At 45.3% G+C, this 12,137-nt stretch overlaps 1 protein-coding gene across 1 annotated transcript in view; it reads left to right on the top strand.

Annotated features, from left to right (window-relative positions):
- Positions 1 to 1,216: 1,216 nt before the first annotated feature.
- pik3r1 (phosphoinositide-3-kinase, regulatory subunit 1 (alpha)) overlaps positions 1,217 to 12,137 on the top strand; it is a gene marked incomplete at its 3' end in the record, with an annotated part of 37,718 nt that continues 26,797 nt past the window's right edge. The window contains exons 1-2 of the mRNA XM_083642106.1: positions 1,217 to 1,418; positions 2,531 to 3,203. Of these exons, the coding sequence (XP_083498232.1) occupies positions 2,867 to 3,203 (337 nt within the window). The 5' untranslated portion in view covers positions 1,217 to 1,418; positions 2,531 to 2,866. The remainder of the gene's footprint in view (positions 1,419 to 2,530; positions 3,204 to 12,137) is intronic.

The following is a 12,137-nucleotide window of genomic DNA, read 5'->3' as shown; positions in this document are numbered from 1 at the left end:
TGAAATGCTGTTTAATAATTGCTGTAATGTTGACTGTAATGTCTCAGAAACACATGACAAAAGTGCAGTTGGTTTTATTTGGTTGTTACTGCAGCAACAGTTTGAGGTTCCTATATTCACCGTTGATTTCATCACCCGTGGTTGTTTTTCACCATTCCTTCCTCTTTTCAGAGCGGTGGTGGCTATTGATGGCCTTTGTGACTGCAGAACACTTCAAGGGGCCTAGCCCTGTACAAAGCTGCTTACAGCCTCTTTTAGCATAGCCATGACAGTAGGGTTTATGCTTGATAGGGGATTTCGACGAGCCAACCCTCTCTCCCCACCATAATTAGGCCACCCACAATCACAGTCATGTGCCTCGCATAGCACTCTGTAAGATTCTGGTATCCTCCATATACTGAAAATTATGCAGTGATGTATAATGTAGCTAAAATAACCATGCAAGTATGTGCAGTTCTACAGGTTTCTTTTGCTCAACTATGAGAAGACGTAAACACACTTCCTTTGCATCTCATTTTATGTTGTTGTCTGTTACATATTCTAATATTCTATTTATTCACACAAAGGAGGACGCATGTGATACAGCCAGTCTGCAGCTGTACCCAAGTTGGTTTTCTGGAATAGCGTGAAATTAGAAAGGAAATAAATTAGAAGAAATGTGTACAGTTTTTGTTCTTTAGATAGATATGTATAGCCTACTCCTTGTCTGTCACTGATAGAGGAAATCAGATACTATGTTACCACTTACTAAATCATCATAATAATAACAACTTATTTAATGTTGTTGGTCAATCAGTGTGAATTAATTGCCTCATAGCCTGTGTGTGTGTGTGTGCGTGTGTGCGTGTCTGCGCGTGTGTGCGTGTGTGTGCGCGCGTGTGCGCGCGCGTGCGTGTGCGTGTGTGTGTGTGTGTGTGTGTGTGTGTGTGTGTGTGTGTGTGTGTGTGTGTGTGTGTGTGTGTGTGTGTGTGTGTGTGTGTGAGAATAGAGTCAACTTGCGTGCAACAGTAGGCCTACATGAAGGCGGGACCAGCCACACACTAGCGGGAAATGATTGGTGGGCTAGTTTGACGTGTATTGATTGACAGGGGCGTGGGCCAGTGCGTGGCTGTGCTCTGCCTTGCCCCTTGTTGGCTGCAACCTACGTGCGGACGTGCGGACGAAGCAGTTGTTCGGGTGAAAATCGTCCCGTTATATCGACAGACCGTGGGTCGTAACAATAGTTAGTATAGCTTGTTAAACCCGGTATGAACCAAAGTTAATGGTTTATGTTTTGTTTTACTTTGTCAGTAAGGGTTACATTTGATAGGAAACACGCCACAACTTTCAAGTTCCCCGAAGTGGAAGCGTCTCGTCTGCAGGGAAAGGAGGACTCGGTGGATTCGCCTGGCTGGGATCCATGCAGGCAGGCAGGCTCGGTATGTGTCGCTCTCCATGCTAGTTATTAGCTAACTTCACAACGTTAATGTGTTCAACTGAGTACGTTTAACGTTACATGTTAACGTTTCCATAATAGCCGAAGTATTTACTTCTACCCGAGGTCAAGCTGCTACCCTAAACTGGATACAAAGTAGCCAGGGAATAATGTAGCGATCGCGTCGAGGCTAGATACAAAGTAACGTTATGTTCTATTATGTGTATGTAACGTTATACTATGTAACGTTTTATGGTTACTCTAACGTTGTTCTCTTTTATTCTGCTCCATTCTATTCTATATTCTAACGTTATTCCATAATGGTTTCCATTGTTCGCTGTGTAGAAAATTTGTGAAAGAAGTCAAGGCACAAAGCCAACTTTGAGAGCAAACTGCCATTGCATTGTAATCGCTAACGTAATATTAACCTAGCCGATAATGCCCTAGCCTGGCTAACTATCGAGCTAATGTTAGTTGAACCAGTGTGCTCATCCGTTTTTGAACACTATTTTGGACACACTGGGACGTCACAGCGTTTGACTAGAGATTGTTAGATGCATGCAAACGCTTTGTAACAAGTTTGGCAGACTCAGTTAGCTAGCTATAGGACACTGACAGAGCTGTGGATTTTTAGCTGTCATTGGTACTGCTAATGTTAGCAACCATAAGTTGGCCGACCAACATGGAACTTGGCTAGTGTGTGTAACTCTTGTGAACAGCGAATTCACCCGAGAGAAATGCTGGAACAATGCTAGCTTTGATGCTACCATTCCAAAGAGTTTATAATTGGTTTATTATGCAAGTGAACATACTGTATATAACCCCTAATCATTAAACCAAAAATGATGTAAGTTCCAGACAACTTTGAAGTTGGCTTAATGTGTAAAGTTATAGTGTCCCATGTACTTAAATATTAACTAACTTGAAGTACACTGCAGCAATAATATTCATCAGGGTTTGTATATTGGAAATTATGTTAATTGTGCACGGGATTCACGTTAGTACTCTTACTTTAAACTTTGAAATGTTTATTTTAATCTAGTCAAATGTAAGAATTGTATGTGATATGATGACTCGTACAATGTGTTGCAAATGGCCTCCTCTCTCATCTTACAGGTCTGTGTAGCATTCTGAAGGCCACAGCTGCAGGCCATTTACTGATGGCATACCGCATGAGGCAACATATGAGGAGAATTTCAGCCCATACAGAATGACATTCAGTGAAGAAATGAAGACAAGCTAAGACATTGTTTTCTCCAAAGAACTGTTGAAGACTATAACTTGTTGGAAGTATACAAATACAATCATTTTCACTCCTGGCAAATACATGTCTGGTGATAATATATAATCAGAGAAGTCTGAAGAGGGTGAACTGTCGTCAAGGAAGGAAGTGGCTCAGAGGTCCTATTTGCTTTTCTTAAAAAAAAAAAGAACAGCTTGACAGTGATAAGTATGAGTGCTGAAGGATATCAATACAGAGCGCTTTATGAGTACAAGAAGGAGAGGGAGGAGGACATTGACCTGCATGTGGGGGACATACTAACAGTCAGCAAAGGAGCTCTGGTGGCTCTAGGGTACAGTGATGGGCTGGAACAGAGGCCTGAGGACATTGGCTGGCTGCCTGGCTTCAATGAAAGCACTCAGGAAAAGGGGGACTTCCCTGGGACCTATGTCGAGTATGTTGGGAAGAAATGGATCTCTCCCCCCACACCCAAGCCCAGACCCCTCAGACCCTTACCTGTCGCCCCAGCCTCCTTCAGGGCAGATGGAGACTCTGACTCGGAGCAAGGTGAGTTTAACACTAAGAAGCTGTACAAGAATTGTTGAGCATAATTTGTTGAATTAAACACATTTGCCACTTTTTTAATAGGTTATTGGCCTAAAAAAATCAGTTAAACATTTTTAAATGATTGAACAATTATCATCATATTTGAGTTAGGCCTGTGAATCTTCACTGGCCTCACGATTCGATTCGATTACGATTCATCTGTCAACGATTCGATTCCACGATGCATCACGATGCATCTCGATACAATCCTCAATTTTCTGTACTATTACTGCACATGGCTACTTTTTCATCAATTAATACAAGCAATCAGATAAATATCACGTCCCTTTTTTACTTTAAAGTGCTTTAAAATCTGGATGTCAACAGAAATTTAAACATAAACGATCCAACGATTCATCTGTCAACGATTCGATTCACACATCCGCATCGCAATGCATCGATTATACGATTAATTTTGACACCCCTAATTTGAGTTATACTAGTCCTATAATACTTTGTAGCATTGCTCACACACTTTCTTGTTGACTCTGATGGCTGCTGGTTTTCTGCTGTGTTCAGGTTATATTGGAAGAACAGGATTTAGTTGCCTTAGTTTGAAAGGGTTCTTTGTGTGTTTTAGCCATATACATAAATAATATGGATGTAGCTATCCCATTCAATTTCTTCTCCCTGGCGGAGTTCAAACGTTGGCTGTCACCATCTTGCCTTTTTGTCAGCAGAGTGGGAGGGAATGGGTTGAGTCCTTCCGCACCTCACGTGAGATGGGAGTTTCCCAGAGCCGCAGCTCCGCCTGCTATTGGTCCGTGATCGGCAAGCTGTGCGGTCACTGGACAGGCGATCTGTCAATCACCCCCTTTAATATCATCTATTTTACTCCAAATTAGCTATATAAACCAAAACCGTGTTTTGCCCCTCACTGGAAAGATGTTTAATCCTGTTCCAAAGTTGGGCATTTTAACATGGGGGGAATGCCAACTGCCCCCGACACCTAGTGGTCATTCGAGGAACTACAGCTTTTCAATTCACTTCCGCATCATCAGAGGGAAGGGGGTGGGCTTGCCCACTGGTTTTAGCCTACTTGTTGGAACGCCAACATCTGCAATAATTTATATTTCTGAATTTGAAAACAACCATAAATGATACCATTGTAAAACAGAAAATGGGGAAAAATAAATAAATAATCTATAATAAAAAAGAAAGGAAATAAAACTTTAATTTGGTCCTTGACATGGTGGTGCTGTATTGATATTGGAGATAGGGTCAGAATGCACAGACTTCACACTTGAAGGGGAATTCCGGTATTTTTCCAACCTGGACCCAATTCTCCTAACTTTTTGTGTCTGTGACTAATCGGGGCAACAATTTTTGAAATTGGTGCAGTATTGAGGAAGATCACTTCAGTTGGGCAGCTGAGAAACAGGCTGCAATGCGATGGGGCACAGCGCACAGTCACTGTACTTTCACGAACTATGTTTTTATATTATTTTTATTCAGTTATAAATCATACAAAAAGACAAAAAACAATCCCAACGTTCACTAACTAGACTTTGTTACACACGGCAACAAACACACCGACTCAAGCGAAAGGTAAAGAAAAGCGTTCAACTTCTCTTGTTTCAATGTTGTCAGAGTCCTCTAACAATCTGAGCCTGTCCGTTGCAAAAATGAGCACTTTTAGTGAATGTACATTGACTGTACGCTGTGCACCGTCAATAGAAACCAGGCGAAGGAACTATGCAAATTATCGCAATGTAACCTAACCTACCTTTATCATTGAGATCAAGGAAACGGCTTAATAACATTCCTTTTCATTGTATTATTCAACATCCTATTTTTTTTTGTCAAAATGATCCCCCATCACTATGCTATGTTTGCTGCTGCCTCCTCTCTGCAGTACGTCTGTGCTTGTTAGGGATGGGCATTTCTAGCAAAAACACTATTCGAAATTTGCTGGCCAAATTCAAATTTAATTCGAAATTCGAAAATAAAAATAAAAATGTAAAAAAAATTAAAAATGTAATTTTTTTTTTTTTTTTTTTTTTTTTGTGAGTGAAATGTTGCATTGTCTCCCCTGATTCTAAGTCTACGGCTTTATTAATTACCGGTAATATAAAAAGCTTCTGCTGTGGATTTTTAGCTCAAACAAGCATTGCACCACTGAAGTAAAGAACATGTTACATGACATTGACATTTTCGAAAATAAAAAACAGTTTTGACAATCATGAGTGGTTCATTAAATATTTAGTAGGCTCAGGTCTGAGTGCCAAAGGGGTGCCAAAGTCACCCCCTCTCCCTCTTCATGGGATTTCATCCGCCATTCATTTTTCCATAAACCTTGCTTAAAATGCTTATAAAAATTGTTTTACTTGCTCAAACCAAGCGATTTGACTATACTTAGAATCAGGGGAGACAATGCAACATTTCACTCAAATTTTTTTTTTTTTTTTTTTTTTTTTTCTTCGAATTTCGAATTTCAATAATAAAAGTCGACCTTGATAATAACAACGATTATTCGGAAATTCGATGCCCATCCCTAGTGCTTGTGTGTCAGTTATCCGCCCCTACCCCTCCCCCTCTCCACTTGGGGAAGAAAAAAAAATCCCATAATGCATCAGGTCAGTCCTCTGACTCTACTGTCCTGACCAGCACACAACACACATCTGAGACCTTTGACCCTGAGAGGGAATTTTTAGTCAAGGGAGTGAGTGGTGATTCTCCTCCAGTGGGAAATGATCTGATTCTGACATGGAGGCCTAATAATGCCTAGTTCCCACGGCCTGGAAGGACTTGAAAAAGAGCGGTAAGGAACGGCTGCATACTTACACAAAGTCCAATTCCGCGTATGTAATCGGATTACCTAGTGTGACAATAAAAGTGATTCTGATGAACCAGTTCTTGATTCCGTTATAACCCTTTAACTCTACCGTTTACATGGTAGCATAAAAAACAAAAACAAAAAAAGTTTACATTTGGAACAAACCACTTGCAAAATAGTCCAGGTTTCTTCCCCTGGTAGAAACTTCTACATAGTCCCCCCCCCCCCCCCCCAGATTTTTCTCCAATTTTCTCCCCAATTGTACTTGGCCAATACCCCTGCCGAAGACTAGCGCATGCTTCCTCCGATACATGTGCAGTCACAAGCCGCTTCTTTTCACCTGACAGCGAGGAGTTCCACCGGCAGGATCGCGCCACGCAAAGTGGTTAATATGTTAGTATGGATGACAACAAAAATCGGCTTTTTCCTGTCGCTCAATTCAGGCTAGAAGAAAGATGCTGATTTGGCACAACAGTTGCAGCCTTTGATAACATGTCTCTGTGCTGCGTGAGTGCTGTTAGCGCTCAGGCCCACAGGACAATGGGCCTGGCCTCTGTCCAGCCTGCAGTGAGTCAGTGCCTCTGGCTGCAGCTGTGTGTCACTCACTGCTGGATCACATTCTCCTCAAAGTCACACGTGACGGTGACACATTCCCCAAGTCGCAGTCTTCGGAAAAAGGTGTTTACATGACCCGATTCGCTGTCGATGAAGACACATTGCTCAATCCCCCAAAAGCTTGTTTACATTGGAATATTTCGCAAGATTATTTCACAAGAGATATTTTTAGAGAGATTAGGATAGGAAATAGCTTACTTGAATAGCACCTTCATAACCACAGGTGTTATGAAAGTCCCTTTCAGGTTTTCGCCGACGGTGAGTCGCAGTGTTTTTGTTTTATGTGCTTAAGCCCCCACACTTTCTTTATTCCTTACGGTTCTTCACAGTGAAGTCGTGGCATAGGTGTGCATAAACACACCAACTTCCTCCAGTGTCGAAATCTTAAATCAGACGTTAGCACGCAGTCTTAACCATGACTCTACGAAAAGCAATTAAACGTGCGTCTTTTTAAGACGCGCCGGCCCCACACATGTGCCTGTTGTGTGCGTCAAATCTCTCTGCTCACCTAAAGAGCAGCTTCTGGTTGCCAGGTTTGCAGTTTCAGCCCTTTGTGGTGTGCGATTGTGAAATTCTTTTGCAGTGCGGCTTGCCGGGCTGAGCGAGGAGCCCAAATGAAGGGGGCATGTGTTGAATGGCCTGTGTGGCGCGGTTGAGTGGCAGCGCTGAAGCCCGGAGCGAGTGTGAATGTAGCACCAGGAGAAGAAAAAGTCTCTGTGTGCCGGGCTGTGAGAGACACACAGAGAGAGAGAGAGAGAGAGGGGAGAGAGAGAGAAGGGCTGTGAGAGACACACAGAGAGAGAGAGAGAGAGAGAGAGGGGAGAGAGAGAGAGAGAAGGGCTGTAAGAGACACACAGAGAGAGAGAGAGAGAGAGAGAGAGAGAGAGAGAGAGGGGAGAGAGAGAGAGAAGGGCTGTGAGAGACACACAGAGAGAGAGAGAGAGAGGGGAGAGAGAGAGAAGGGCTGTGAGAGACACACACAGAGAGAGAGAGAGAGAGAGAGAGAGGGGGGAGAGAGAGAGAGAAGGGCTGTGAGAGACACAGAGAGAGAGAGAGAGAGGGGAGAGAGAGAGAGAAGGGCTGTGAGAGACACAGAGAGAGAGAGAGAGAGAGAGAGGGGAGAGAGAGAGAGAAGGGCTGTGAGAGACACAGAGAGAGAGAGAGAGAGGGGAGAGAGAGAGAGAGAAGGGCTGTGAGAGACACACAGAGAGAGAGAGAGAGAGAGGGGAGAGAGAGAGAGAAGTGCTGTGAGAGACACACACAGAGAGAGAGAGAGGGGAGAGAGAGAGAGAAGGGCTGTGAGAGACACACAGAGAGAGAGAGAGAGAGAGGGGAGAGAGAGAGAGAGAAGGGCTGTGAGAGACACAGAGAGAGAGAGAGAGAGAGGGGAGAGAGAGAGAGAAGGGCTGTGAGAGACACACAGAGAGAGAGAGAGAGAGAGAGGGGAGAGAGAGAGAGAAGGGCTGTGAGAGACACACAGAGAGAGAGAGAGAGAGAGGGGGAGAGAGAGAGAGAGAGAGAAGGGCTGTGAGAGACACACAGAGAGAGAGAGAGAGAGAGGGGAGAGAGAGAGAGAAGGGCTGTGAGAGACACAGAGAGAGAGAGAGAGAGAGAGGGGAGAGAGAGAGAGAAGGGCTGTGAGAGACACACACAGAGAGAGAGAGAGAGAGAGAAGGGCTGTGAGAGACACAGAGAGAGAGAGAGAGAGAGAGAGGGGAGAGAGAGAGAGAAGGGCTGTGAGACACACACAGAGAGAGGGGAGAGAGAGAGAGAAGGGCTGTGAGAGACTTGTAGGACTGTTCTACAAAGTTATTGAGAGTGGTGTAGGGGGTAAAACATATGATATTATTAAATCAATGTATTCTGGCAATATGTGCAGCATAAAAATTGGCAAAAAAAGAACTGAATTCTTTACCCAAGGGCGAGGCGTTCGTCAGGGCTGTAACCTTAGCCCTGCACTCTTCAACATCTACATTAATGAATTGGCTACTATAATACAAAACTCCTCTGTCCCCGGTGTAAGTCTCCACAATCAGGTGGTGAAATGCCTACTCTTTGCAGATGACCTGGTTCTGCTGTCCCCCACAGCAGATGGCCTACAGCAGAGCCTGGATCTGTTAGAGCATTACTGTCAGACCTGGGCCCTGACAGTAAACCCCAAAAAGACCAAAATTATGATATTCCAAAAACGATCCAGATCTCAGGATGCTCGACCAAAGTTCTCAATTGGAACAAAACATGTAGAGTACTGCACACACTACACCTATCTAGGATTAAAACTAAGTTCAACTGGACATTTTAATGATGCAGTTCATGAGTTGAGAGAGAAAGCACGCCGGGCTTTCTATGCCATAAAGAAAAATATACAGACAGAAATACCAATTCGAGTTTGGCTAAAATTAATTGGGTGTGTTATTGAACCAATCGCACTCTATGGCAGTGAGGTGTGGGGTCCACTTACAAAACAAGACTTTACCCAATGGGATAAACACCCCATTGAGACCCTGCATGCAGAGTTCTGTAAGATTCTCCTTCATGTCCAGAGGAAAGCTACAAACAATGCATGCAGGGCAGAATTAGGCCAATACCCACTAATACAAAAAATACAAAAAAGAGCAATTAAATTTTGGACACACCTAAAACGAAGTGACCCCCTCTCGTACCATTACCAAGCCCTGCAATGCCAAGAGCTGAGCAATAGGAGCACCCTTACCCAACTGATCCTGAGGCTGAGTCCACAAACCTGCTCTCTTAACACAGCCCAGGAACAGAACACATCACCAATCAGACTCAATCAAATTACAAAACAGTTCAAACTGAACTACCTCACCTATTGGCAAACACAAACAAAAGCACAGAGCAAAATGCAGTGCTATCTGGCTCTAAATCCACAGTACACCATAGCAGATTATTTGAGCATGGTGACTGATCAACAACTCAAAAGAACCTTGACAAAGTACAGACTGAGTGAGCACAGCCTTGCTATTGAAAAGGGGAGACACAGGAAAACCTGGCTCCCTGCAGAGCAAAGGCTTTGCAGTCATTGCACCCTCAGTGAACCTGAGACAGAGCTACACTTTCTCACCAAATGTGAAAAATATAAACATGTCAGAGAAGCACATTTTAAAAGATTTGAATTAATAACAAAAGGTTTCCTTAACCTATTAGACACAGAAAAACTACCAGTCCTACTAGGGGAGGACTCAAAGAGCTGTGCGTTAGCAGCAGTCTATGTTGCTGCCTGCCATAGACTGAGGGACAGTGAGTGACAGTCACCTGACACACGTTGCTGTTAGAGCATATCTGACAACAGACCATCTTTAATGTTCTTTGTTCCTTGTTGTTGCTACATCTGACAACACATCACCTGTTTGTCTTGTAGTTTGTTTCTTTGTTATCCTTTGTTCTTTTGATTGCCTCTCTATGGCCTATATGACAACACATCATTAATTTGTCTGGTAGTTTGCTATTCAAAGGATGTTGCTGCTATATCTGACAACAGATCATTTTTTCTTGTAGTTTCTTTGCTATTCAAAGAATGTTATTTGATGTTGCTACTATATCTGACAACAGATCATTCGTTAGTCCTGTAGTATGTTAGTATATAGTATATAGTAAGTTTTCTAATTAATGTTTAGCTGTTCATATCTAATCGCTTGCTTTGGCAATATGTACAGTGTACGTCATGCTAATAAAGCCAATTGAATTTAATTGAATTGACAGAGAGAGAGAGAGAGGCAGAGAGAGAGAGACACAGAGAGAGAGAGAGAGAGGGGGGAGAGAGAGAGAGAAGGGCTGTGAGAGACACAGAGAGAGAGAGAAGGGCTGTGAGAGACACACGGCGAGAGAGAGAGAGAGGGGGGAGAGAGAGAGAGCGAGAGAAGGGCTGTGAGACACACAGAGAGAGAGAGAGAGAGAGAGAGAGAAGGGCTGTGAGAGACACACACAGAGAGAGAGAGAGGGGGACAGAGAGAGAGAGAGAGAGGGGCTGTGAGAGACACAGAGAGAGAGAGAGAGAGAGAGGGAAGGGCTGTGAGAGACACAGAGAGAGAGAGAGAGAGAGAGAAGGGCTGTGAGAGACACAGAGAGAGAGAGAGAGAGAGAGAGAGAAGGGGCCCCCGGGGCTCTGGGTTAGGGAAAGAGCCCTTGTACTCGCTGAAGGGTCAGTGCGAGGGATAGTGTGTGCAGAGGGGGCTTGGAAGAGGGGCTGGAGGGCTGGGCCTCGGGAAGGGGCGGGGAGGGGGACTTTGGCCCAGGGCAGGAGGCTCATGGGGGGCTTTGAAGAGGGGCTGGAGGGGCCGAGGGATCCGAGGTTGGAAGCTGGGTTCTTATTGCTGCAGAGTGTTTGTGATTTATTGCCCACCAGCGAGGGATCTCTCTCCCTTCCTCCCACTCCCCAGCTTCTTTTCTTCCTCCTCCTCTTTCTCTGTTTAATGTTTTGATAATGTTCCTAGAGTCAGCTCTGATAGGGGAGGAGAGTCAGGTCTGGTAGGGGAAGAGAGTCAGCTCCGGTAGGGGAAGAGAGTCAGCTCTGGTAGGGGAAGAGAGTCAGCTCTGGTAGGGGAAGAGAGTCAGCTCTGGTAGGGAAGGAGAGCCAGCTCTGGTAGGGGAAGAGAGTCAGCTCTGGTAGGGGAAGAGAGTCAGCTCTGGTAGGGGAGGAGAGTCAGCTCTGGTAGGGGAAGAGAGTCAGCTCTGGTAGGGGAAGAGAGGCAGCTCCGGTAGGGGAAGAGAGGCAGCTCTGGTAGAGAAGGAGAGCCAGCTCTGGTAGGGGAAGAGAGGCAGCTCTGGTAGGGGAAGAGAGTCAGCTCTGGTAGGGGAAGATAGTCAGCTCTGGTAGGGGAAGATAGTCAGCTCTGGTAGGGGAAGAGAGTCAGCTCTGGTAGGGAAGGAGAGCCAGCTCTGGTAGGGGAAGAGAGTCAGCTCTGGTAGGGGAGGAGAGTCAGCTCTGGTAGGGGAAGAGAGTCAGCTCTGGTAGGGGAAGAGAGGCAGCTCCGGTAGGGGAAGAGAGGCAGCTCTGGTAGGGGAAGAGAGTCAGCTCCGGTAGGGGAAGAGAGGCAGCTCCGGTAGGGGAGGAGAGTCAGCTCTGGTAGGGGAAGAGAGTCAGCTCTGGTAGGGGAAGAGAGTCAGCTCTGGTAGGGGAAGAGAGTCAGCTCTGGTAGGGGAAGACAGGCAGCTCTGGTAGGGGAGGAGAGTCAGCTCTGGTAGGGGAAGAGAGGCAGCTCTGGTAGGGGAAGAGAGTCAGCTCTGGTAGGGGAAGAGAGTCAGCTCTGGTAGGGGAAGAGAGGCAGCTCTGGTAGGGGAGGAGAGTCAGCTCTGGTAGGGGAAGAGAGGCAGCTCTGGTAGGGGAAGAGAGGCAGCTCTGGTAGGGGAAGAGAGTCGGCTCTGGTAGGGGAAGAGAGGCAGCTCTGGTAGGGGAAGAGAGTCGGCTCTGGTAGGGGAAGAGAGGCAGCTCTGGTAGGGGAAGAGAGTCAGCTCTGGTAGGGGAAGAGAGTCGGCTCTGGTAG

The sequence above is a fragment of the Poromitra crassiceps genome (assembly GCF_964638095.1).
Source record: "Poromitra crassiceps genome assembly, chromosome: 8".
NCBI classification, from domain to species: domain Eukaryota; kingdom Metazoa; phylum Chordata; class Actinopteri; order Beryciformes; family Melamphaidae; genus Poromitra; species Poromitra crassiceps.
This window is presented reverse-complemented; position numbering and strand designations above follow the sequence as displayed.